The sequence below is a fragment of the Opisthocomus hoazin genome, chromosome 1 (assembly GCF_030867145.1).
Source record: "Opisthocomus hoazin isolate bOpiHoa1 chromosome 1, bOpiHoa1.hap1, whole genome shotgun sequence".
Classification (NCBI taxonomy): Eukaryota; Metazoa; Chordata; class Aves; order Opisthocomiformes; family Opisthocomidae; genus Opisthocomus; species Opisthocomus hoazin.
Window position 1 is genome coordinate 27879187 of NC_134414.1, and position 27375 is coordinate 27906561.

A 27375-nucleotide genomic window follows, 5' to 3' on the forward strand; every position below is an offset into this window, starting at 1 on the left:
GAAATTGTAATTGTGAATGTTTTCTTTGGTTGCTGGGAAACTACCATTACTGTCTGATGTTGATTAAGCATTCTCTGCATTTAGAAAAACACAAAACTAAGACTGAAACTAAATAATGCAATGATGCAGAAAGTAAGTTAAAAGTTTTGGTGCCAGGGTTATTGTAAACTTCTTAGTTCTATTCACTTAGATATGCAGATGTTTTCACCCCTTCACTTAAACAACTGGGTTGTCCTACTGGAAAATGTGAAGATTTTAGGAAAAAGAACACTTACACTTTTTTTACTTCATATTTAATAAACTTAGTGCAGCAAGGTAAGCATACCATAAATGCTTTAAGATACAAAATCATGGAGTTCAGGAACATTCAAATAATAGTAAACCTTTAAGTGTTCATAAATCTCAAATACATTAACTTGAGTTATTATATGTTTATAATTCCCTCATAACCTTTCTTTTTTTCCTGTTGCTTAGACACGAGGAGTGTTTTGAATAAGAAAATCGGACAATAGGATTATGGCACGAAATAAATTTAATGTAGGTGACCAGCTGCACATCAATAATTGGAAGTAGTGAAGAGTTGGACAGTTTTTAAGTAAATATGGAATTAGATTGCATAAACTCTCTGGTGCATAAGTCCAATTAATAAAATAAATGCACTTGTAAAATCAAAAAGATTGCATAGCAAGGAGGCAGTCTGGACTTAATGAGTCGGTGTTTTTTTGACTGGTTTGTGTATATAAAATCATAGGAACTGAATGTTATTTTTTAAATAGAGAAATTAAAATGGATATAAATGAAAATCTGGTGGGGGGGAATGGAGAAAAAGAAGTTAAGTTATTACTACTTGGTCTGATAGCAAACCATCTGGTAATATGCTGCCAAATTATGTATCATTTATATGACTCAGTGCTAATTAGATGTGCACTGATTACACAAACTCCTTGTGCTTTCAATACTGGTAGAATGTTTTAAAAATAACACTTGCAATATTAGTATGACATGTACTTGTTATGAATTTCTGACAGTAATCCAAACTACTTTTTCACTAGAAAATATCCCAGGAACTTCAAGGACTGTTCAGATTTTGAATTTTGACTTGTGTAAAAAAAAAAAAAGCACCACCAACAAAACCCAACCAAAAAACCCCACAAAACCAAAAAAAATCCAATATAGTATCAGCATCCTCTGTACAGACAATAAGAAATTAATTTCTTTTTCACTAACTTACTGAGAATATGCTGACTAAGCAGTTAGGCCAGAGCAGTATGAAAAGATAACTAACTAGATAGTTATATGTATACACTACAGCTTACAGTAAGCATGCTTTGAAAGAGCATGTAATAATATGTCTTTTAAAAGTGCGTGTGCGTGGTACTGTGCCTGCGCATACACAAGTCCAACACTCGTGTATTTTTTTCTAAGAAGAAACGTATGTCATTTTTCTGCTTGCATTGTCACAAAGTCAACAGTTGCCACAAATGGGGTGCTATAAAAGTTACCTTTCAGTGTTTATAGCATGTCTATAGCTATACTTCAGATAAATTACCCATTATAAATACATGACTATCTAAACATGCTGCCACAGAAATCTGTTAATAAAATGTATTTTGAGAATTTCAAACTTCAAACTGTCTTCATATGAAAGCCACAAGAATCTGTTGGATAGAATATCAGATATTGAAAGTTAAAAATTGACAGGCTGGGTAATTACTTTTAACAGGTCAAATTGCTCCCTTCTCAAGAAATGTCTCAAAGGCAGTACATACAAAATTACAGAAATGATTCTTTTGAAGAAAAAAACATTGAATGTGCTTGACTAAGAAATATGATGTGTATTCTGGAAATTAAGGACCTATGAATGAAGCTTGTTTATTTGTTAGATGACTATAAGATTCAGTTATGAATATGAGGAAAATAAGGCAGCACACACCATAGTTGCATGAAGGACTAGCCAGCAGGAAAAAGGAAGTAATAGTTGAAAAACTATCAGAACATTCTTACTACAGGGATATAGATCTTAACACAAGACTACTTTTTGTGATGTGAAAGCCTGTGTGAATGTTAGGTGCGACTTGCTGTGTGCAGTTTGTTGCATTTACATCTGCAGATGATTTGAAGGAGTTGAAGGTAGCTCAAAGAGCTGGCAACGTGTTTTATAGTGTAGAAAGCATGTTCTGTAACGTGGTATAAATAATCTGTTGTTTAGATTTACTTACACGAGAAAGAGGTATGTGCTTATCAGGGCATTGTTTTGTTTTAGACGTAGTCATGTAATGTTCCTCTGGTAGCAGGACGAAAGCAAAATTCAAAACAAAACCAAGATGTACGCATTTAACAGTGACTGTCATTCATGACCTCCTGGTAAACTTTTCCAATATGACAAACTTCTTTGAATTCTTTATCGTTACAGATGGTTGCCTTTCTAAAAAGTTACTGTCCTTTGAACATGGGCTAGATTCAAGGCTTCATGGATGAAAACTGGATTGTCATGCAATAGATTTGATTTTAGTACTGTCATAGTAAAGTCCATGCACTGCTTGGAACATGCTGAAGAGTGATCCCTATGAGAGGCCCCAGCTGGATGGGCCAAAAAAGTGAGAAACTAAAATAACGAAGACCTTAGGAAAATGCTGGTAAATGTGTTTTGACAGCTTGTCTGAATTTACCTGAGCTATGCTAATATCCATTTTACAGAGAATTCAAGCTGAAACAAAAGAAATAAGAAATATTTGCCTGTTTTAAAATTTACCACTTCTGTTAATCCTATGTTTGAGCCAAGCCTTCGCATACAGGTATGATTAGTAATAAGCATTACATATGGTTTGTTGGGTTTTTTTTTTTTTTTGCTTGCTCTTCGATCAGTAAAGAAAAACAAACTTATGTATAACTTCTAGACATTGGGTGGCACCATTGCCTCACAAAAGCCACCATATAGATGCCTTCTAGCTTAAGTTTTACAGTGTTGGCTTACGTCCCTTTTTTCTTCTAGCATAGCTATATAAGGAGAGTCAAAAAGCAGAGCTGGTAGCCTTCTTCTTTTTCTTTTTTTTTAAACTTCATTTTAAGTAATCATCTTGCTTTAAATGGTAATAGATTTTTGACCAAGAACTGATGTTGCGTAGTTTAAGGAACTGTTGTTTGATTTCAAGTGCTGATCCACAGAGCTTCTGTGAAGCTCTGGACTGAAATAGAAAGATACTCTTTACAGCCAATCTGCTTTCGTGTTCCCCAGCCAGCCTGTAGCAAAGCTGTGCACTGATGTAAAATAAAAAGCAGGAATAGCACCTGTGTGGTTTATTTTCTTTAATAAAACTTCAAATTTAAATGATTTTTTAATGAAGAGCTGATTTGCGCTGATCACATGGCTAACATCAGATACCATTATATGTTTCTGTAAATGCAAAATCTCCTCTATGTTTATTTTTAAGATGTATTTAGGTCTTTTTAATTGGATCTTGATGGCCTTATTGGCAGGTACAAAGTTTGTTCCAGATCAGGAGACTTTTGTATGTGTGCCACTTTGAAATTTAATATAGTACTGGTATAAAGGCATATGAGAAATACCTTTTTTATCTACAGGTATAAATTTTCTTTCCGGGATTCCTTAAATTTGTTGTACAGAACAAAACACTCAAATAGTAGATAAGAGTAGATAACAAGTAGCATTTTGCCATTAGATTAATTAAACTGTGGGAGACTGCATTTTGAAAATTGACTGACCAGTTATACAGTGTTTACTATGGTGGAACAGAATGAGCCAGTAAAAAGGAATACAGTATTTGGGTTAATTTTTAGTTTACGGCTGTATTTGAGGCAAAAGCATAGAATTAAGTTTTGCAGTTGTTTCAGAAAGTAGCAGAGCAATGTTGGCGTTGTGTAGATCAGTGTTAGGACTGACTTAGATGAGGGAAAATGTTCTGATGAAAGCTGAAAGAAGCATTGATTTTTTTGATTAAAAAAACCCAACCCTGTTCCTATTTGCATGTATGTTGGCTGTTCAACCTAAAGATACCACAATTTTAGCATAAGTAGAAATCCACATAAAAGTATTTCTTAGTCTTTGAAGGTGTTGCCATCCAGTTGAGTTATCAGAAACAATAACAAGACATGTATCAGTGGTATCTGCTATAAACCGCTTATGAACCTGGTACCTGCAGAAGCTTGCACTGTTAGGCCTTGTAAGGAATGTGTTCACTAGAATCTGAACCAGCTACAAAATTCAAGAACAGATCATTAAAATAAATCTCTTGGATTATCTATTTGTAGTGCATAATCTGACCAGCTCTATCTGTTTATACTGCTCTAGAACTGATCGCAGTGCAGTTCTACAAGTTCAAGATCTTTCATTCTTCAAACATTTAGAGCCTCACAACTAAACTTGGAGCAACAAATAATCCCGTTTCAGAGCTGAAAAGTGAGGCAGAAGCTTCAAATACACACCACGAGAACCAGTGAGGATCAGTGATTTAACATTAGAGGAACCCTACTTTGTTATTCTTTTTAGTGGGAAAAGAAATTCAAAAGAAACATACTATTTCTCAAATGCTGAAAAACTAGGTAAGGACTTTCTCTTGACCCATAAAGGATGTGATAAGAACTAATGTCGTAAAATTAAAACAAGGAGATTTAAGTCGGATATCAGAAAGAAGCATTCTAATAATGAGAAGTAAATACTGAGGTAGACTTTTGCATAATAACTTCTAATGATGGGGATTTCAAAAAACTATCAAAAAGATTTAGACCCTGTTCATTGTGCCTTCTGGCTGAAACTGTGAAGGAGGAGATAGAGGAAGACTAGGGACTGTGGTTAAAGAAATGATGTGCTGGATTGTACCTCTTTCTGTAGGGGCTACTCAGCTGATACTGTACCTTTTGGCTCTCAGAGGGTTTGGAGCTCAGCGTCAGCCAGGAACTGGGAGTCAATGCCTTGCACAGCTGATAGACGCTTTTGATTTCTGGTGTCTTCATGCTTTGAGAGGAGTCCTGCTGTGAGCAGCTAAGATTGAAATGACCTATTGAGGTTTCTTCTAAGTCCAGTTTGATCCCACCCCATGATTTTAATATTGTACATTCTGTACTAAATTAATCTGCTAGAAACAATAATTTGTCTTTCAAACTTACTATTCAGACCAAGATCCCTGATCTGCTGCAATAAATTCACTGCCAAGTAATGGTGGTGAAAAGACAAAATTGTTACTGATTTAGAGAAGATCGTTACTAACTGTTGTGGGTTGACCCTGGCCAACCTCTGAGCACTCACACAGCTGCTTGCTCGCTCTCTCCCTTTCTCCAGCAGGACACTTGCAAAAGCGAGAAAACTTGCAGGTTGAGATAAAGATAATTTAATAAGTGAAGGAAAGAGAGGGAGAAAGACCCAAGCGCTGCCAAGGCAATCACCCACTACCTCTCAATGCAGAGCAAAGTCCAGCCAGTCTCCGAGCAGGAGCCACCCTGGAAGTCAAACCCCCTGACCACCTTCTTCTAGCTCAGCTTTTATTGCAGGGCATAACTTTATGTGGCATGCAATATGCCTTTGGCCAGGCTGTGTCCTAGTTGTGTCCCCTCCCAACTTCTTGCTTAACTTGGGAAGGATAGCAGCACATGGGCTGCTATGAAGAAAGTAACTCCATCCTGGCCAGACCCAGTGCCCCAAGTCTTTACAGCTTCTTAGCTAAAATTCAACAAATTAGTCCATGCTGTCTACACAAAACTTCAGTTATTGAGGTTTACTGTGCATCTCATAGGCATTTGCTCAGGATTGGTGGTGTTTTCTGTAGAGCTAGTAAAGATTTGTTAATTGCTGTTAAGCAGCATAGCATACTCGGCATGTCCACAAAGCAGTTTTTCCAGAGTCTTAACTGAGTGGTTTTGGTGTAAACTGTGTATTTTGGGATTTTTGGCAATATTTTTCTTTATGATTTTGACTTCAATCTCCTAAACATCTTCTGACTTTTGTATTTCCTCTGTGTCATGTTCACTTGATGTTGCTGTATTTGAATGGTTCTGTACCACGTGTGACATTCTGTGGTTTTTGTAATCCAGTTCTGTTTGACTTTCTGTGTCAAAAGCAGAATGAAGCAGTCCTAAAGGAGCAATTGCTGGTGGACATAATCTAAAAATGCTTTGAGGCTAATACAGGCTGTGATGAGTGCAGTTGTTCTGAAGTGACATGAGGCTGTAATGGCTCCTAAGGGCCATTTCCTAACTAAAAGTTTCTGGAATGAGGAGTGCTGTGGTTCCTACTGTTGGTTTTGCTCAGTAAACTCCTCATCTGGTTAAATGTCCCAGCCCTTGTTTCCCCTTACCCCAGTCAGCAGGACAAAGAAGATGCCCACCTTTGAGCAAAGAAGATCAGGATGCAGAAGTTCTTTTCAGACGTGATTAAAACTATTTCTATTGCATGTTTTTGGTTTTCTTCATGTCAAGGAATGATTGTTAGGTGACTTTATTAATGAGCGAGGATGGTTGGCAAGCTCAGAACTGAATCATTTTATCTTTAATAATGACTGACCTTTCTGCCAAACAATTCTTTTAAACCGCTGTTTTGCCAAAGTGGGGGGCCTCAACAGGCAGAAAACACCAACTTCTGTGCTTGGAGACAGTTTACAGACCCCAAAATTATAGATTGACTTTGTCTGTAGCTATGTGCCAGATAGGTGTTGTGTCATTTTCCGTTCTTCTCCCTACTATCTCAGAATAAAAGAAGAATTTAGGCTGGGAAAGACTGCTTGAAGTCATGTGGTCCAATGCCCAGCTCAGCGCAGGTCTACCTCTGCTCAGGTTTCTGTCCAGTAAGTTCTGAGTGTCTAATCTCTGACGTTTTCGGTACATTAATTCAGAATTTCTCTTACTGCAGCTTGTGAAAGCTTATTCACTTGCTGTGCACTTGCTGAGAAGAATTTCTAGCTTTAACCCTGTAGGTAATTGGTGGCAGCAATTAGATTCCCCTTTAGTCTTTTTTTCCATCTATCTTGAACAATCTCAGTTACCTCTGAGCTGCTTGGTACACCGCATATTCCAAGCCCTCAGCTGACTTAGTGGCTGTCCAGTGGATTTGCTCCACTTTGACAGTCTCTCTTGTGCTGGTAGGTGCAAAACTGTAATAATACTCCAGGTGCTGCCTCCAGATAACAAGTAGAGGGCATTAATCACTTCTTCTGTCCTGCTGACCGTACTATTAATAATACAGCCTGTTGTATAGTTGGCCTTGATTATCACAAAAGGGCACTGCTTTTGCACACTCAGCTCGACCACCAGGACTTCCAGGCCTCTTCCAGCAAAGCTGCTTCCTAGCCAGTCAGTCTCCAGCCTGTTGGTATTACATGAGGTTATTCTGACCCGGGTGCAGAATTTTACATTTGTTTTTGTTGAACAACATAAGGTTTCTATCAGCCCGTTTTTAAAGCTTGTCAGGGGCCTTTTGAAGGGCAGCCCTGGCCTCCAAGGTTTTGGCTGTTCCCCCATAGCTTGGTGTCATCTGCAAACGTGCTGAAGGTGTGTCCCCCAGGAATTGTTTGGGTCAGTGATAAACAAGACCATCAGCTGCCTGTATAGTCCAGAGTTGTTGGTGTGAAGCCAACTGCTGTATTTTATCGGTCTGTATCAGGTAGCTTCAGATACCAAGGCAGAATGTAACACTACGACATCATTGTCAGAAGCTTTTTTGGGATCTGTGAGGTTTGGACTCCCTCCTGTTTTCCTGTTCTATACCAGAAAATGTTCCTGGCTGGTGATGACCATGAGAAGATGATTCTTCAGCATACTGGCCCTCTGTTAATCAGTCCCTGCAACATACTGGCTTTTTGGCACCCTATGGGCTGGGATGCTGTGAGAGTATCCATGTTTGAAAGCTACTCCTATAGCAATGGCATTGGCACTTCTAATATCACAACTGGAGACGAGATTTCTCTTCAGTGTCATTAAGATAAGAACAAAGTATTTATGATACATAACATAGCTACAAAGGTTTATGGAGACAGAAATGACAATATGAGAAAACTATGCCTAGTCTAGTTATGGTAAAATAAAATGCAGGGACTTAGCAGCTAGTGGGGATTTTCCAGCCCTACATGTTCAGGGGCATGATTATGTGCACACCCAAGTTGGTTCGCAAGAGAGCTACTTCAGCTAAAGAAACTACCTCTTATATTTCTGCCATTGCTTGGAGTGTTCTTGTCTAAGTATAAACCTCTTGCAGTTCTTGGGATAACTGCCATTAAAAGCTGTAAGACAAACATACACCGAAGTCTTTGGTGTCACCATCTTACAGGAAGGATTTTGCTAGGGTCGAAAATCAATTTCAGATGTTGCACGCTGTTTGAACTTCTCTGGATGTTACTTTGACTACTTGTCTTTTCTATTCCCAAGGATTATTTTTTTAATCATTATTTTGGTTTTTTTCCTGCCAAATTGGGATGTCATAACAACTTTTGAGTTCGTTCCTGAACTGTCATAGCTTACAGTGCAGCTGTAATAAGGTGAAACAACATATGCAGAAGCTGTTTGTGACATGTGGGACATCTTGAGGCAATAATTCCAACAGCTGATGCAGGTTAGTCAGCGCTTCAGGGATCATGTTATTTATAGCTCATCAAAACAGCAGGAAAGAGATAAATAAAGAGGACATTATTTGACTATCCACTTCAGTGTTCCTTGAGCAGAGTTCACCTTGTTTTTCTCCCTGCCACTATGGCTTAGTACACACTGCAGAAGGGTAGATGTTTCTTTATGCCACTATTTCTTTTCTTGTAAGAATAGAAGCAGGGGAAAGCAGTCAGTATGGCCACTGAGCTCTTTAAAAGGTATGGAAGCATTCTGTTCCTACATGGTTTTGCTCAGTTAAATCCCTTGCTGTTCATTTATACTTTAACTCTCAGCCCACAAGGTGATATTTTCATATATTGCTAAAAAGACACTATCAGGTAGTTTAGGGCTAATGTGTTGTATTTTCAGATAACTGTACTTCAGCAGGGAAAATATACAGAGCTCTGATACACTTGGTAGAGGCAATTCTGTGTCAGATGGAAGCAGCAGGAGACAAAACAGGAGAGAGTATCAAGTCTGACAGTTCTTTTAGGCAAGCTGTTCATTTAACCAAAGGAGTGGGCAATATGCCCTTGGCTTATAATCGAGACTGAAAACCTTCAGTCCTCTATATCTGCCCCTGGAAGTATTATCCTTGTTTCTCCTTGACTGTGTGCAGTACAAAGGCAGAAGCGTAAATCATCTTCCTCTCATCCCCCGGCAGTTGCAAGAAATCAAAATAATGCATTTCCCACCTCGTTTTAACCTGGCGGGTATTTGTCTGCAGATACTGATTCTGAGAAGAGTTTATAATATAGCTTTTCAAGAATATTGTACTGAAAACAATAACTGAATCTTCCTGTCAATATCATATCGGATTAAATAATTTCAGCCAGTCAGCTCTGAACCTAGATAAATTTCTAATCAAATTATTTTGTTTTACAAGTAATCTCATAAAGTAAAACTGGAGACAACACTGAGCTTCCAGAAGTAAAAAAGGAAAACTTTATAATTGCACATAGTTTTATGTTACAAAATAGCAGAGGGCTATGAGGATGATGAGCGGACTGGAGCATCTGTCCTATGAGGAAAGGCTGAGGGAGCTGGGCTTGTTCAGCCTGAAGAAGAGAAGGCTGAGAGGGGACCTTAGAAATGCCTATAAATATCTCAAGGGTGGGTGTCAGGAGGATGGGGCCAGACTCTTTTCAGTGGTGCCCAGCGACAGGACAAGGGGCAATGGGCACAAACTGAAGCAGAGGAAGTTCCATCTGAAGATGAGGAAGAACTTCTTCCCTCTGAGGGTGACGGAGCACTGGAAAAGGTTGCCCAGGGAGATTGTGGAGTCTCCTTCTCTGGAGATATTCAAGGCCTGCCTGGACAAGGTCCTGTGCAGCCTGCTGTAGGAGACCCTGCTTCGGCAGGGTGGTTGGATTAGATGACCCACAGAGGTGCCTTCCAACCCCTACCATTCTGTGATTCTGTGATACTGTGATAATAAGGTCCTCTCCACAGGACTCTGACAGTCTGAATTCCTTCTCTGATATCATAGGTTAGTATAGTACTTTTCAGGTAGAGTGGATAATCTTGTAGTAGGCTTTTTTTGACAGATTAGATATACTGTAGTTAGAACAAAGCCAAAGTGGAGGTAGAAGTTTAGAAGTGCAGAATGACTAAAACCGATACGGTGACTCTGCAGGGAGAATAAAGAGCTGTAGAGAAGATCTGAGGACGTTCTAAGATCTAGTCAGTGAAATTTAATGTCAGAAGCAATATGGCGAGAAAGGAGAAGAATCAGATTCTGCAACTAAGCTATCATCATGTGGGGAGGAGGGATAGCCGAGTTATTGACTGAACGTATTTTTGGTGTTTTTGTGCCAGGTGACAGAGAGGAGCTGTTAAGCAGGCACTATTTGTCCCATAGGAAAGCAATTGTCTTTGATCCATCTTTACAATCTTCTAAGAATCTGTGACTGATCACTTCATGCCCAGTGTTTTTCTGGGTCTTTTCTAAAGAGTGCATAATCTAATAACAGCAGTTTCTATCATGAGAAATTGCTTGGTTGAACTCTGTCCCTGGGACTGTCTGCCACAGCCCCAGACCAGTTCTCTGTAAAGCTTTGACTGAATGCCCTAAGACTTACCTCAGGATGGAGTCCTCAAAATTTAATTACGAGCAAGTGCTTCCCAGATCAACCCAGGAAAGAGCAAGACTAAACTCAGACTAGACTGTGGGCTACCACAGGGGCTGGCTGGAGCGCTGATCCCCCTCCGTGGTTTGGCTGGCAGGCTTACAGCATGCATGTGCTCCGGTACTGAGACTTTATCAATTCTTCTGAACACGATGGGGCAAGTCCCAAGCCAAGTGGCACTGACTGAATCATGTCCTCAGCACTCAGGACTTTCCCTGGTACTGCAGATTTCTCCTGAGGAGAGCTATTTAGAGTGGTCCAAACAGGACAAGCGAGTGTAGTGAAGAGCTGAGCAATGCAAGACTCTTCCCATGCTCAAGCTCACTGCCTAGCACTTGAGTGTAGATGTACCCCCGGGGTATTAGCTGGACATTGTGATGTTAATGGAATGGAAGTGTCATTGAATTACTGTCTTGAGTAGCTGAAAGCTGAGAAGCTCTGTGTTCCAGATGCATGTTGTGATCCAAAAAGTAATTGTGTGATTCTGAACTCGTTTGGATTGGTTTTGCTGATTTCCACAGGATTAGTCATAGCTTAAAGTTATGCCCCTGCTTACGTAACTTGGTGAGTAGGACAGAGAGGTCAAACTGCAGCAGCTGGAGGAGGAGCTGGAACAGAACTCAACTCATGTGATTAACAGGCCTGTCTCTGCCGAAAAGGCCCTTCCGCCCCATCCATTGCGAGAAACTACATAAGTACGCTGCCATTCCTGGATTAGCTCAACATTTTTCAAATGGCTAACATAACAAAGTAGTTCCAGTCAAGTTCTCTAACTCAGTAATTGCCATTGTGCCTGGTTCATAATTTCATAGTCCTTCCATAGGAGCAGATAACAGATCAGAAAATGCTGAATCACCGCTGGGCTGTCTGCGCACAAGGGCAAACCACCCTTCAGCCACCTGCCAGCCCAGCCAGCCTCAGGTCAACACTGTTGTTCTCTCTCTCTGAACTTCTCCCACTGCTCCCTCTCTCTCTGACATGTCAATCCGAGCATTTTGGTCTGAGCTGGAAAGATTGGCTGTCCCCTGGTTTATGTAAAGGGATGGGTGGATGACACATTAGCCCAAATGGCACAGTTGGAATACAAGTAGAGTTAGATGTGGCACTTTGGGACATGGTTTAGCAAGCCTGGTGGTGCTGGGTTGACAGTTGGACTTGATAATCTTAGAGGTTTTTTCCAACCTTAATGATTCAATGATCTATTGTGGAAGTTTATCTCTATGCTTGGTAAAATATAAACACTTGCCATAAATTCAAGCTTGTATCTCTATTGGGATTCCAGAGTCTTTGATTTCTTTTAGCCATTTAATTCTTGAAAAAGGTTAAGATAGTGTCACTGGGTCTGTGAAAAGGCGTAAGGACTTAGATTTACCATGTGAATGGTCCTGTTGATCTCTTAACTGCTTATACACATAAAGTGCTTTCAGGCCCAAAATCATTCATATCACTGAATGTTTCAGTTGATGAAACATTGCTTCGTCTCTCACATCAAATTGTCAAGCTGAAGTAAATCAGCAAAGCTTCCACGAATCCATAAGATTCTGTGACCTCAGAAATTCTACAGGCCTCATAATCCCACAATTTATGATACAATATTAAATGTTATTAACTAAAATGTAGTAACTTGGATGCAAACTGCTGTAACATACATGCTATTGTAAATATTTCAAAGGACACAGTAATTTACTTTGTTCTTTTAATTACTCTTTTTCCAGGAAGTCCAGGTTTACTTTTCATTCTGGAAAAAATGCTGTGTTTTTGCACTTTTTTCTTCTAAAAATCTCACCTATGATGAATAATTAATTTGAAATGTTTGATAGCATTTAACATCTGTAAAAGATACCCTACCAGGACAAAATCAATTTTGTATGCGTAACTTTATGTACATATATCTGACAGGATTTCTTTGTATTTGCAGCCCCCCTTGATAATCTGAGAGGTGGGACAGCAACAGTGCTACATTTGTATTATTTATGAATGTAAGATATTTGTAATACTATAAGGAAAGGAAGCTTGATGGTGTTCTGAACCTCTGTGTTCCTTACCAGAAAGTTCATTATTTTCCAGAGATGGAAATTCTCGATGGGGTAGTTAGAACAGCAAGCAAACACAATCTGAGTTTGTATGTAGAGTAGAATTCAAGACAAAGATTTATTTTCTCCTTCCTCCACCCCCGAATATAAGATTTAAAACACTTAAGTGCTATTTTTCTTAACAGTTGGAGAACATTAGGTTTCATGGTAGAGTTCTATATTTGTAGGGAGGTTGTTACAATGAAATTTCTCTTATATTTGTGAGAAGCCAAAACATTGATTACATCTCAGCAAAAGGTTGTTTGCATGTTTGTTTGTTTGTTTGTTTTCCTTACTGACTTGCTGAGTAGGGAGACATTCGAACATGGGTAAATCTTACCCATTTTGAAAGTGTAAAGTCTTATGTTTATCCCAGCTGTTGTGGTCATGATTCTTGTGACGTCAATACTTATGGAAACCAGCACAGAACAGCAAAATGGGAGGAAGGGTGGGAAATGCAGCTGAAACTTACAAGGAAAAACAAAGACAGATAAACGTGTTATGCAGAAGGATTCACACCTTTTATGTTGTTACAGGTATAGAACTGGAAGGATAATTTAACACTTTTTGTTTTCCCTGTTAGTGAGCACGCACATAAGAATCAGAGAGAGAAACGTGGTATGAAAGTTTCTACTTAATTTGCATCAGAATTACTGTTCTTGAGGCCAGTAACTTATTTAGTGAATCAGAATGTCAGCAACAAGAAGTTGTTCTGTTAGGCAAATAACAAGCTGTGGTCGCTCACCTTTGTGCCCTGTTTCCCCTCTCTCTTCAACCCCCTGCAATGTAAGGGAGCTAGCAAATACATTAAAGCAAGTCTGATGCCCCAAGGAAGCCTGACTGATCTATTTCCCCTGAGACAGTTTTAAAGCTAAGCGTGACGTCTGCTACCAAGTTACAGTGCTACAGAAGTGCTTGCGTGAGCTTTCAGTGAGAGTGAGCGTCTATCACCGGGAAAAGATTTCCATTCATCTTCAGAATCACCTCTCTGGCATACTTAAGGTACCCTACTGCAACCGCTCGATCTGTCAGGATGAGAATGCTGTAGAGCTACAAGCGGCAGAGTTTTGAGGAAAGGTCCCAGCTGGGTCCCATGCTGGTGGCCTTACTGGATTAAAAATACAGGAAGGTTATGGCTGGCCTGGGTGCTGCACCGTTTGCATCCAGCGGGATCAGCGCGTACTGAACGGTTAGGTTGGTGGGAGGGGCCTGTGTAGGAGGTGTTTGATGGGAAAATGTGTACATGTAGACCTGGCTGGAATTCATGTCTGTGCATACCCAGTGTGTAAGGAATTGTTACCTAGGGGCACACTCAAAGTCATGTTTAAGGGCAAAGAGGAATCACGACTTACATGTAAGTAAAGCCAAGAACTCCTTGTTACTATAGTTGAAATGTGAATAATCTAATCATTATTAACACAGATCTAATTGCTACAGAGAAAGAAAGAATGACGGCACAGTGAAAATTTTATGCACACGGCTGGGTGTCTGCTCCTTGTCCTGCTCACCCTTCTGCGGCTCCCCTGGCTCTGAAGGTTGGCAGTTTCACTCCAGGCTGTTCAGGGCTGTTGCAGCAAGTTGTCAGCACGTGGAGTCCTTCACTGCAACAAGTCTGCCATTCGTGGGGACGGTTTCTTCTTCCTCGCTCCAGGATCCGCCCTGAGGGTCATTTTTGCTTGCTAACAACGTTTTAGCTTTTGATCTGGAGTACCTCTCCTGTGAGGACAGGCTGAGAGAGTTAGGGCTGTTCAGCCTGGAGAAGAGAAGGCTCCGGGGTGACCTTACAGCAGCCTTCCAGTACCTGAAGGGGCCTACAGGAAGGATGGAGAGGGACTTTTCACAAGGGTGTGTAGTGATAGGACAAGAGGGAATGGCTGTAAACTAAAAGAGGGCAGGTTTAGATTAGATATTAGGAAGAAATTCTTCACCATGAGGGTGGTGAAACACTGGCACAGGTTGCCCAGAGAAGCTGTGGATGCCCCCTCCCTGGCAGTGTTCAAGGCCAGGCTGGATGGAGCTCTGAGCAACCTGGTCTGGTGGAAGATGTCCCTGCTCATGGCAGGGGGTTGGACCGAGATGATCTTTAAGGTCCCTTCCAACCCAAACCATTCTATGATTCTGTGATCTCTCTTCGTTGGTCTGCAGCTCTACATCACACCCAAGTTTACTGGCTATATTGTGACGTTTACGCCTGCGAGATCCTACTGCTGTGTTCCCCATGCTGTCCGTACAGCCAGCTCTGTGCACTCCGGGCCTGCGTGCCTCTGACTGGCCGCGGGTGAGCCGGCTGCAGCTGAGGAGTCTCTGCCCGTGTCCCGTCCCCGCGCACCCGCGTCTCCGTGCCTGGTTACACCGGGAGCTGTGAAACGGCTGACTGGAGGCGGGCCCCTTCTCTTGGGGTGACGGCTTGCGGGGGCCGTTTCAGAGACGCGCTGGGCCGCTGGCTGCTGTGGAGCAGGGTCCCCTCGGGGCCGGCTGCCGTTTGATTGGCCATGTCTAAATTTGTTCGTGAGAGGAGGGGGACGGTGCCAATAACCAAAAAAAAGCTTCTTTTTTTTAAACCGGACAACCTAGAAACCTCGTGGGAGAACTTTCTGTGGAGTTAATCATTCAGCGTTCAGACTTGCAAGGCGTTAATTGTTCTCAGTAACAGATGCTGGATGATCGATAATACAGATAGCGACGCTCGTTAGGATTACTGCGGCTGTTCAGTCCGTAGCTCCGCATTTATTTCGTGTACAAGCACAGGCAGCTGGAGCAGGAGCTGCGGGAGCCCCTGGGGAGCGGCCGGCCCCGGGCCCGCAGAGCCGCTGCCTCCCGCCGGCTCCGGGACGCGGCGGCTGCGGGAGGCCGGAACCAGCGGGGGGGGGGGCGCGCCTCTGCCGCTGCCGCCCGCCAGAGGGCGCCGTGGTGCCCGCTCCGCCTCCCGCTCCCCCCGGCGCTGCCGCCCGGTCCTGCCGGGCCCTGGCGGGGAAGGGCGGGAGGGGAGGGGGGGGCGGCACCGCCAGCCGCCGGAGGCCGCTCGCCCGCGCTCCTGCGGCAGAGGCGGGCAGCCGGGCGCACCGTGCCCCTCTGCTCCTCCTCCCCCCGGCCGCGCGGCTCGGCGGCGCTTGCGAAGATGTCTCGGGAGCCCGGCTGCAACCGCTGGCTCCTTTTCGCTGCGTGCGCCCACCTCTGCTTCCTTCTCCCGCCGCTCCGCGCCCGGGGTGAGTGGCCGGGGGGGCCGGGCCGGGACGCCATGGCGAGGTGAAGGGAGGAGACCCGGGGACGCTCGGCCCCTCCGCGGACAGCGGCGCTGAGGGGGAGGAGGGCACGGGACGGAGCTGGAGAGCCCGGGGGGGGCCCTGGAGCCGCCGCTGCCCCGTCGCGGGCGGGGAGGCGGGAGGTGCCCCTTCCTTCCCCCGAAGTTTGTCGGCGAGCGGGGCTGCAGCGCGGACGGGGCAGCGCGGGCTCCCCTCAGCGGCCCCGGCTCTGAGGTGCCGCTGCCGCCCAGCGCCGGGACCGTTTCCCGCCCTCCGGGCCCGGCGGCGGCGTGTGGGGACGAGGGGCCGGTGCGGGGCCGGGGACAGCCCCTCGCCGCGGAGACCGGCCCTCACGGGGCAGCCGCTCGGGTGGAGACAGCCGCCGTGGAGCGACTGTTAGCCGGAGCCCGCCGCGAAGCCGCCCGCGCTCGTCTTTGAAGGAGCGCCTTACTGACTGCCTGCTGGGGGGGGGGGGTGTGTGGAAAGGCAATACCGCCCGGTTAAAATGTCAGCACGGAGAAAAAACCCCACCTTATTTCGTACTGTAGAGATGCTTGTAACGTGGCTAGGCAGGTGGGAGAAGATCAAAAGAAGAAGGGTCAGTGGTATGTCAGCGGTCGGATCGCTGCAGGCTCTTGGAGTTGGGAGCTGCTGCGTTGAGTGTGAGGGGCAGAAGTAAATGTTTACATCTGTTCTGTTTCTCCTGGTTTCTGTTCCTCAGTGTTTCTGTTCCTCAGTGTTTCCATCTCTGTCAGCACAGGCTGGTCAGTTTGCGCTTGGATTCGATTCCCTTCCGCTAGCATAGCTTGCGGATCAAAATCCCGCAGGGGAAACCTGGTACAAATAAATCTTGTTTTCAGCAAAGTAAAACTATGATATTTTGATTTTTCCTCTTGTAAAATAGTTTTCCTTTCACCTATGCAGCTTGGTTTTTGGAGGAGTCCTAATATTCTACTGCTCTTCCTAACGCTGTATGTCATTCTCTTTGGGACTGGGAGTTTTGCTCCAGTGCTTCAGCAAGGTACTATATAGCACTTGTAACCTCGAACAAGTAGTAATCACGGCTGGAGAATAGCAGCTTCAATTTTCCCCGTGTGTGTATGTGTATTTATTTTGCATACATGCGGGTAGAAGGCAGAAATGGAAAAACCTGGGTTCTTGCTTGTGCAGTTACCTCATGTGTAGTAGGTCTTAAGTAATGCTTGTATAGAATTTGTTCACCTGAAGCTTATTGAAGTATCATGGCTTTCTTGTCATTTTTTAAATATCCTTTTATGTTAAAATCCTTCCTTTCATAAATAACCATGCTTTTGAGGTGGCCAGGATAGTAAGTTTGCTAAACAATCAGTTTTGCTCTTGGAAAACAAATAATTTCAATTGCATTTCACAGAAGAAAACAGCTTGTCTGTTGGTAGCTAAGTCATTTCATAATTTCAGCTTGCAGGTGGCAGCTTGCAGAATGGATGGGAAAACGTATTCAGATGATTTTGTTTGGTCTAACTTCTGCACAATCGGAAGGGATAATGATGATGCTTTTTCTTCTACTGTTTTTCTTTGCTGGCCTTTTGTAAGGATACTAGCGTACACAGCACTCATTTAGGCATTTCGGTGGTTCACAGTGGTGATTTCAGCTGCCTTCCCATATGTGCCATTAGCTTGGAGAAATTTAGTACAGAAATAAAATTAGTTGCTTTTGTTTTATGAAGAGCTTCAGATGCTGGAAATTTGCTTGCGTCACCCCCTCCTCTTCCTTTTCCTCCTCCTCCCCCCTACTTTCTCCCCATTTTGGGTTGATAAATCTGTAAGTCTTCATTCTCACCTGGCTAGACCAGAGTCTTTGATGCTGATAGGGTAGCAACAATAAAGAAGTATTATAAAAACTTACATATAAATACATGAAACGAATTTATTTTGCTTGCCAGCACTCCCAGGCTGTCTCATTATGGAAGATCCTGTCTCTTTTGACTGGCAGCATCGGTACAGATTTTCTCTGGAATCATTTCAGTCTGTACAATCTTATGTTCTTTGAACACTTGGGAGTGGGAGGAAACTCAACCAACCCCCAACCAAAATAAAACCAGGCCTTATATTAAAATGTAATTAGAAGTATAAAGAAATTGTATTTTAAATGTTTTGTCTACTGTGCACAACATAATCATTGGCTTTCATTTTTTGAAGTGGTTATTATTAGTCATGGTTTCACAGTAGGTAAGTCACACAATCATAACTTTTTTGTAGCTTGTTTAAACTGACCCACAGTCCAATGAGGTGATTGGAATGACTCTGGGGTCAGTCAGCCTTGAATCAGGCTGTAAAAGAGGAAGATAACAAAAATGTTACCTTTCTCCTTCAAATGGATTTTGTCTGTGAAAGCAAAATAATTAACTCCTCAGTTTTTAACATTCTTTTCACTTAAAGGACAGGTAATTGTAAGTATTTGGAAGTTGTTACACTTGAAAGGGTATTGCTGAAGATAGGATGACTCCTACATTTATAATGTGGCATTATTTCATTATATATATATACACGCAGCATAGTGTTTTTTAATACTACAACATTTACATGCATTTTGCTAATAGTTTGTTGACACATATTCCTGCAGTTCAGCTGCTGAACAATGAAAATAAATGATTGAGTTTTACTTTCTAGTATTATAACCAAGTCTGTTTACTCACCAAAATTTTAATGGAAATAATGGAACACTTGAGAGAAATGAATAGGAATTGAAGTTCATTACATTACATTCTCTGATTAAATTTGTATGTTTTGAATGGGTCTAAAAATGTCTGTTTTTTTCAGTGGATTTTAGTCCTGCTTGCAAAAGAAATAAAGATAAGACTGATGAAAATAAAGAGCTTTAAAATCTTTCTAAGATTTCTTTCCTTATCGTCAGTTCCTGAGCATTTAGCAAAAGGAGGGGAGGACTGGCAATTGACACATTCAGCTTCTGGCTACGTGTGCCAAATGATGTGAATAGCTATGTGTGTTAACAAACTTCATAGTACACAATGCATTAAATAAGCAACAAATACAAAATTATGGGTTGCATTTAAGACAGTACCTTTCTGCTTTTTTCTGCTTTACATAGCTTTGTTTGCAAGAAATTGTGTAGTTAATTGCTCTAACCTTTTTGGTTACTGTGGTGCTACACAGTTTGAACTTTCACCAGCTGATCAGTTTTTTTCTTGCTATATATTTTCTCTGTGCGCTACGGTAAGTCAGTGGTCCACCTGCTTGCATTGCATCAAAAAACTCAAAGGGACTAGAGGAAATTCTGGATTTAGCAAAGGTACTTCTTGCTCCAGAGACTGATGTGTGTGTTGGGGAGTTCTATACTGAAAGAAATCTGTTGCAGTTGTCTGAATTAATAATGATGTTTGGACATGAGAAGTTACTGTTTTTTATTGTAGCATCTGATAGCTCCCAGGCATAGGTCACCCTTCTTCGTGCTTGTGTACTTTACACACAACAAAAAGAGATCCGTGCCACAGAGGGTTTACAGTTTCTACCTGTGTTGTACAACTGATCTGGTCATTCAGAGATTGTGGTGACTGGGGGAGATGCCTGAAGGGAGCAGATGACACTCCTGTCTTCAAGGAGGGCAAGGAAGAGAATCTGGGGAAGCTGTAGGTTGGTCAGTGTCACCTCAATCTCTGGGAAGGTGGTGGAGCAACTAATACTACTGGATACTGTTGCCAGACAAGGAAGGACAAGGCAAACATACAAAGGATGAGAAGGTGATTGGGAGAAGTCAGCATACTTTTGTGAAGGGGCTGTCATGCTGGACCAACCCAGAAGACTTCTGTGATAAGGTGACTGCCTTCATAGATGTGGAGAAAACAATGGATGTTGTTTATCTCAGCTTCAGCAAGGAGTTCAGTACTGTCTCCTATAACGTCATACACAAACTGATAAAGTGTGGGCTAGATATGTGGACAGTGAGGTAGATAGAAAACTGACTTGCTGGGCTCCTGGGCTCTGATCAGTGGCATGGTGCACTCAAGGGGTTGATAATGACTCTGGTAGTGTTTAACCTCTTCATTAATGGTCTGGACAGTGGGACAAAGTGCGTCATCGGCAAGTTTGCAGAGGATACAAAATGGGGGAGGAGGGTTTGATGCACCAGCTGGTTGTGCTGCCATTCAGAGGGGCCTCAGCGGGCTGGAGAAAAGGGGGGATGAGAAACTTGGAAAACCAGGTTCAGCGAAGGGAGATGCCAAGTCCTGCCCCTGGCGAGGAGTCATCCCATGCGCCAGTCCACACTGGGGGCACCCTGTCTGCAAAGCAGCTTTGCAGAGAAGGACCTGAGGGTCCTGGTGGGCAACAAACTGAGCATGAACCAGCAGTGTGCCAATTGTGGCAAAGGTGGCCAGCAGCTTCCTGGGCTGCATTAGGAAGAGTGTTTCCAGCAGGTCAAGGGAGGGGATCCTTCCCCTCTGCTCAGCACTGGTGAGACGCACCTGTGGTGCTGTGTCCAGGTCTGGGCTCTGCAGTACAGAAGAGACATGGACACATTGGAGTGAGCCCAGCAAAGGACCACGAAGAATGTTAATAGATGGGAGCACCGGACATATGAAGAGAGGCTGAAGGAGCTGGGGCTGTTCAGCCTGGAGAAGATTCAGGGAGGATCTTACTAACGTGTAAATACTTGAGAGGAAGCAGTAGAGAAGACAGCCAGACTTTTTGGTGCCTGATAGGACATGAGGTAGTTAGCAGAAACCGAAATACAGGAAATTCTATTTAAACATAAGAAATATTTTTTTTTTTTTCTTTACATGGAGAGTGGTTGAACACTAGAAGAGGTCGCTCTGAGAGTTTGTAGAGTCTCTGTCATAGGAAGTATCAAAACCTGACTACACGAAGTCCTGAACATCCTGCTTTGTGGGATCTTCAGGGATCCTTTCCAACCTCAAGAATTTTGTGGTTCTGTAATATGAAGATGAAGTACGTTGTTAAAATAATTCCCCGAAGAGCTTTATCTGTACTCTCAAAGACATAGTATGAAATAGATCTTTTTTTCCCAGGTTATCTGAATATTGTTTGATTTGTTTCAAGGATCATGTGCATTAATATTTCATAAATCCTAGAAGCAGTGTGGTATGGGTTGTTGAATGTTATGGTGAGAGAGGCAGCATCTGTTGTCAATCACAGTTGTTTCAGGTCTCGTGGTTTTCCTCAGCTGCATATTAAAAACTAAAAGTCATAAAAATTCTGCTTGCATTCAGTTTTGCGAATAAGCTGAATTTGTGAGGCTATGCTTCTTCAGGTTAATACTATGTACTTAATACATTTTACAGAATAAGGGTGTTTTGCGTTGATCTTGTAATTAGGATCATGTCAAGTAGAAGATGTGGATCTGTCTTGTGTAGGGGAAGATATTCCTGATCTGGAACTCTTAAGTACTGTTATGTTGGAAGAGAAGGAGGGAAATGACCATAACATGCTGTCACCAAGAGATACAGTAGGCAGATTGAGGTATTCGCTATGCACTTTCAAACGAGAAGTGCAAAACATAATTACTTGAGGACAGTCCTACTTGTACTCTGTTTATTTATTCCTGGCTAAACGCCTTAGTGAAGTGAGGTTATGGTCAACATGAGTCTGTTAGAATGATTTTTGGGATGTCTGCATCTAGTGATGTGATTTAAGATTCAAGTTAGGACCTGAGGTGGTGGTGTTTTTATGGTTTAGCCTGGATAAATTCAAAGTGCCCAACAAAGCCACTCTTATCACTCCCCCTCCTCAACTGGACAGGGGAGAGATAACACGATGAAAGGCTTGAGGGTGGAGATCAGGACAGGGAGAGATCAGTCACCAATTACTGTCACGGACAAAACAGACTGAACTTGGGGAGAAAAAAAGTTTAATTTATCACCGATCAAGTAGGATAATGAGAAATAAAACTAAATCTTAAAACACCTTCCCCCCACCCCTCCCTTCTTCCCGGGCTTAACTTCACTCCCAATTTTCTACCTCCTCCCCCCGAGCGGCGCAGGGCGACGGGGAATGGGGGTTACGGTCAGTTCATCACACGTTGTCGCTGCCGCTCCTTCCTCCTCAGCGGGAGGACTCCTCACACTCTTCCCTGGCTCCAGCGTGAGGTCCCACCCACAAACTTCTCAAACATGAGTTCTTCTCACGGGCTGCAGTTCTTCATGAGCTGCTCCAGCGTGGGTCCTTCCCATGGGGTGCAGTCCTTCAGGAGCAGACTGCTCCAGTGTGGGTCCCCCATGCGGTCAAAAGCCCTGCCAGCAAACCTGCTCCAACATGGACTTCTGTCTCTCCACAGGTCTGCAGGTCCTGCCAGGAGCCTGCTCCAGCTTGGGGTCACAGCCTCCTTCAGGCAGCCACCTGCTTCAGCATGGGGTCTTCCATGGGCTGCAGGTGGAGATCTGCCCCACCATGGACCTCCATGGGCTGCAGGGCGACAGCCTGCCTCACCATGGTCTTCATCACAGGCTGCAGGGGAAAATCTCTGCTCCGGCATCTGGAGCACCTCCTCCCCCTCCTTCTTCACTGACCTTGGTGTCTGCAGAGTTGTTTCTCTCACATAGTCTAACTCCTCTCTCTCAACTGCTGTTTCACAGCAGGGTATTCCCCTTAAATATGTTACCCCAGAGGCGCTACCACCATCGCTGGTGGTCTTGGCCAGCAGTGGGTCCACCTTAGAGCTGTCTGGCACTGGCTCTGTCAGACACAGAGGAAGCTTCTGGCAGCTTCGCACAAAAGCCGCCCCCTTGTACCCCCCCCGCTACCAAAACCTTGCCACGCAAACCCACAATTGTGAAACTCAACTCCTAGACACTTGATGACATTTGGTCTCCAGCTGAAAGACCGTAGGGATGTAGGTAATCGGAGATGGAGCACCACAGGCTTTGGACAATCCTGTCTTCTTGCTTTCCTACATTCCAGATTTCTAGCATATCGAAGGACTTGACAGTTGCTAGCAATTCACTTTGAAATCAATTTCAAGCAATAAATAATTTATACTAGCAGTGAGACACTGCACTTGAATCTGTCGGGTTTTTTTTCCACCCCAGTTTTTAAGAAAACCATCTATTTGACCATGATAAGTAGTATGTTGAGTTCCTTCCAAATTATAGCTATTTACTTTCATTTGCATTTCTTTAGTATCTTTAAGAAAAAGACTCCTTAGGAAGAATCTTAGCAAAGCTTTCTTGTCTTAAATGGGACTACTTCTACAAATGAACTAGCTGAGACAAATTGATTAGACTACATCAACAAGGAAAAAAAAAACACAGGACCTTTTTATGATTATTTTTCTAATACAAACCAGAAGTGTATGCATAGGGTGGTGTCAGTATGAACAGTTTAAGATAATGCTGGTTCTGTGCAAAATAGCTCTTTGGGGTTCTTTTTGTAGTAAATGTTTATTTGGGTTTCTTATACATTAAGAAGTTTGACTTGTTCAAAGATGGCATTCAAAGCATATGACAGCCATCTACAAGTTTGATAGAAATATCCATCAGCTGCTGTCAGTTTCTGTGGTTCCAAGTGAAGCTTTGGCAATCCAAACCATCCTAAAGACAGAGTGGAATGCAGGTCTCCCTCATGATAGCACATTATGCTGTTGTCAAGTGAACTACTGGACTGAATGGATTTGATTTTTTTGTTAAATGAGATTTATTTGCCTTGAAGCCAGGATAAATTGGCTTCACATCAAAGAGTGATCTTTTCAGCAAAGTACGGGAATAGCATTGCCAGGCAGCAAATGTATTAATTCTGTAAGAACGGACTGTCTTATGTTCATAAAGATTATTACCAGTATAGTATCATTTAATGTGAAAATCTACTTAAATGTTTTTTTTTTTTTTGCGCAGAACTCTGTCAAGTGTGAAAATGAGCTCCTATAACATGAAACAATGTCTGCTTTTTTCTTTCAGCTTTTGCTGTAAGTGTAGTTCCTGAAGGTGCAGAAGATGAGACTGAACTACCAGTGCTGCAGGTAATGAATTTTAATTACCAGAACAGGAACATTTTACAGTCATTATAAAATCATGTAGAAGAGACCAGAGCAGACAGCCTATCATCTGTGACATTGATTATTTTGATCATTGACTTCAGTGGTACTAGATGTCATATGATGTCATTCTGTTCTGCGTGGAATATAAGAGGCATTTAATGGGACACAAGTTGTGTGTAGCCCTACTCTTCAAGTATTACTAGGATCTTAATTTAGCCTATGGATTCTTAGAATTACCAGAATAAACTTATACCTAGCACTTTTGATTTCTTTCTTATGCTGGATTTTCCGACTTGTTTTGACATTTGTGTTAAGAGAATTAGATTTTTTGGGTTTTGTTGTGGAACAAAATCACAATTGAGAAAACAATTTATTTTCTTTTTTCCAGGATCAGCTGAAGAGTGCATTAGAAACTTACAGTAATAAAAAAAACTTAGCGATTTTCGCATAGCTTCTACAAGTTGATAGTGTTATTGCTCTTGAGAATAGTTTTTGAGTATATAACCTTTATTAGTTCAGAGACAGGTTTTCCTTTCTTCTTGGTTTTGTTAAAGATATAATACATTGAGAAGGAAATGGCTGCCTCCCTGCTAAATTAGCATTATTACATATTGCTACCCAAGTCACGGCTCAAGTAAAGCTTGCGTATGAAATTTCAAATTAACAGATTAGAAGAACTAGTAGTCAGAGCTAGCCCTGCAGTTAAACAGCATAATGGATGTTAGGTGTCTGAATGTATGTCCTTTAATAGACTTCTGTCCACCAATTTTTTTATATTTGTAATAGATATTTGCGTATGTGTAAAAAAGATTTAAGAGAGGAAAAATCAAATAAAAGTACTGGAATGAATCAAGAGTTAGAATCTGTAACTGCTATTTAGATCTAGTGATCTCGCATCAAATGCTGTACAAGTATGGTCAGAGATACGTGTTTCTAAATAATTTTTGGTGTTGATGATGATTGCTATGTCTACAGTAATTTTGATAAATGAAAACGATCCCTGTTGCAGACTGCTGATCTGCTGCAGTGTATCTGGGAGACTAGGTAGTGTCATTCTGTTTTCATTACTTCTAAGTTGCTGTTTGTCAAATTCCATTACTGTCTCAATCCAGCTGTTTAATGTTATCATTCTTGTATAGGCTGTAATTTATGAAGGCTTTCCCACTATTTTAGAGTTCCAAAACTTCCCTCAGATGAAGTCAGAAGTGCCTCCTAGAACTCTTCAGGCCAAAATTCTTTTTTTTTTTTAATAAAAACCTTTTTTTTTAGTGTGAACAGGAACGTAGCGGGCAATAATTGTTTTGTTTTCTGTTTTAATAAAGATAATTGTAAAATATCACTTGTCACACTGTCTACCACAAAACACTGTGTATAGTCATCAAAATAACTTAGCCTTATAAGAATTTTTTTAAACTTTGTTGACCCAGTCAGCGAAGAAATGGTCATAAGCATGGATGCAAGGCAGTCATTCTTGAAAAGGTTTTACAGATGGCTAACAAAGATGTTGGAGCTTATGCATTTCAGTGCAAAAGCCAGACCTGGACAGAGGGAGGATTGCATCATCTGATGCAAATAGGACTAAAAGGATTAGACAGATGTGATATTGAAAAAAAGAAAAAGGAGGGAGGGGAGGAAAAAATGTGTTTATGAATAGGAATTAAATCACAAGGGTAGGAAAGCTATATACAGACTTATTACTGAGGAGTGCCTTATATGGCATTTCTGTCTGAAGGTCGTAAAGCACTTGAACCAAGATAAATCCTACAACATCCTTATGCAATTAGTGAAGATGATCTTGATTTTACATGTGGAGAAACCAAAGCACTGAAGTGCTGTTACCAGGGACAAATTGTGCAATAAATGAAGGCTCTGTTTTCCTTACTACACTTTTTGTAGGAAGTGCAGAGCTGTTTCTCCAGTCCTGTCTCTCTACGAGTCAGCAGTTCTTAAACAACATTTTTCCATCCAGCCTCTGTTATTTAGAAGCAATTGAATACGCTCCTGAGATATTTTTATGTGCATGTCTTGGTTTCCCAGTTAACGATGCAAATACAATGTCACTGTTGTCTGTTTCCCAGCAGTCCATTGAAATTCCATCACAAACATATGTGATACCGGAGTAAATCCCAGTGAAGTCATTTTATGTACAACAACCTTTTCATATTTATTTGTCTAGATAGAAATTGCTTTTGAGTCTTCCTTTAAGAGGTGTATTTCAATAAATGCTTGATAGTGGATCGAATGAGTAACAGTGTGTTGGGTTTCTTTTACTGCTGAACAGGTGTGTTTGTGTTATAGAGTTCCATATTCTAAATTTTGTACTCAGGAGATACATATTGGAAAAAGAAAAAAAAGACGACGTTAATTTGAACTTAAAGAGCTCTGGTATAAATTGAGTCATGGAAAAGCATTCTCCTTTTTTTTTACCTTTTCTTTTTATTCTTTTACTGTATTGCCTAAGTAATAGTGTACAAACGTAAAATATGTTTCAGTGCTCAATGTTGAAAAACTTTTTACTTTAGTTTTTTTGTTAGTTGTTGAGTTAAAACCTCTATATATGCATTTACAATCTGATAATGCTTTGACTCCTTGTGTCTCTCTATAGAAATATTTGAGGTTTTGCATGTATCTTTATTTTGCTTTTTCTCCTTTCTTCTAGAAGTCTGAAAAAAGTGGAACAATTGGTAAAATAAGCAGAGGTAAGTACTGTATAGTTTGTATTTTTTTTCACTGTGGCTGCCTTTTTAGTATAAATGAAAGATGGTTATGCTTTGAAAAGTGACTGTGTGAACAGTGCCTAAATGCTCAATAGCATTGTTAGTTGATCGTGATTCCCAAATACTTTGTATTTTTTTTCTCTACTCGTGTAGTCTCATCAAACAGAAGCTTCTCGATCTCTGTATTTGCAATTCTTGTAGTTAAGCGTTTTTCTGAAAGTGTGCACTGGCACTATGAAACTGATGCATTGCTTTTTGTAGTACGCAGTATTTTAAAATGAAATTTCATGATGCTTAGTTGCAGTTCTTGTAAAAATTTAACATGAAACTGGGTTTTACGATTCTGCTAGGCTCTCATGGTACTTGTAATAACTAGGGTTATTATAAATTACTTGTAACAACTTGTAATAACCCTGTAATATCTGGAAACAAGTATTTAAGAAACATGTCAAATGTTAATAGGATACTGAGTGGTAAAATACATTTTTACTGGACATGTGAGATAAATTATGAGAATAAAAGTTCTGCAAGCTTCTGCCTTTTCTGAAAACAAGTCTGATGTCCTTCTAGTGAAAAGTTTACAGACCTGAGCTAAGGATTGCATTCTCTGCACTGTAACCTAGTGCTGCCTCTGCTATGCTATAG

The 27375-nt window shown here is 41.8% G+C and overlaps 1 protein-coding gene across 4 annotated transcripts in view; it reads left to right on the forward strand.

The window, feature by feature from the left end:
* The first annotated feature begins 15791 nt into the window (after positions 1-15791).
* The window catches only part of B3GLCT (beta 3-glucosyltransferase), a 67940-nt gene continuing 56356 nt past the window's right edge, over positions 15792-27375 (forward strand). For all 4 annotated transcript variants that reach the window (XM_075420142.1, XM_075420149.1, XM_075420155.1 and 1 more), the window contains exons 1-3: positions 15792-15993; positions 23934-23995; positions 26673-26712. In XM_075420142.1, coding sequence (XP_075276257.1) covers positions 15906-15993; positions 23934-23995; positions 26673-26712 — 190 coding nt within the window. In that variant the 5' untranslated portion in view covers positions 15792-15905. The remainder of the gene's footprint in view (positions 15994-23933; positions 23996-26672; positions 26713-27375) is intronic.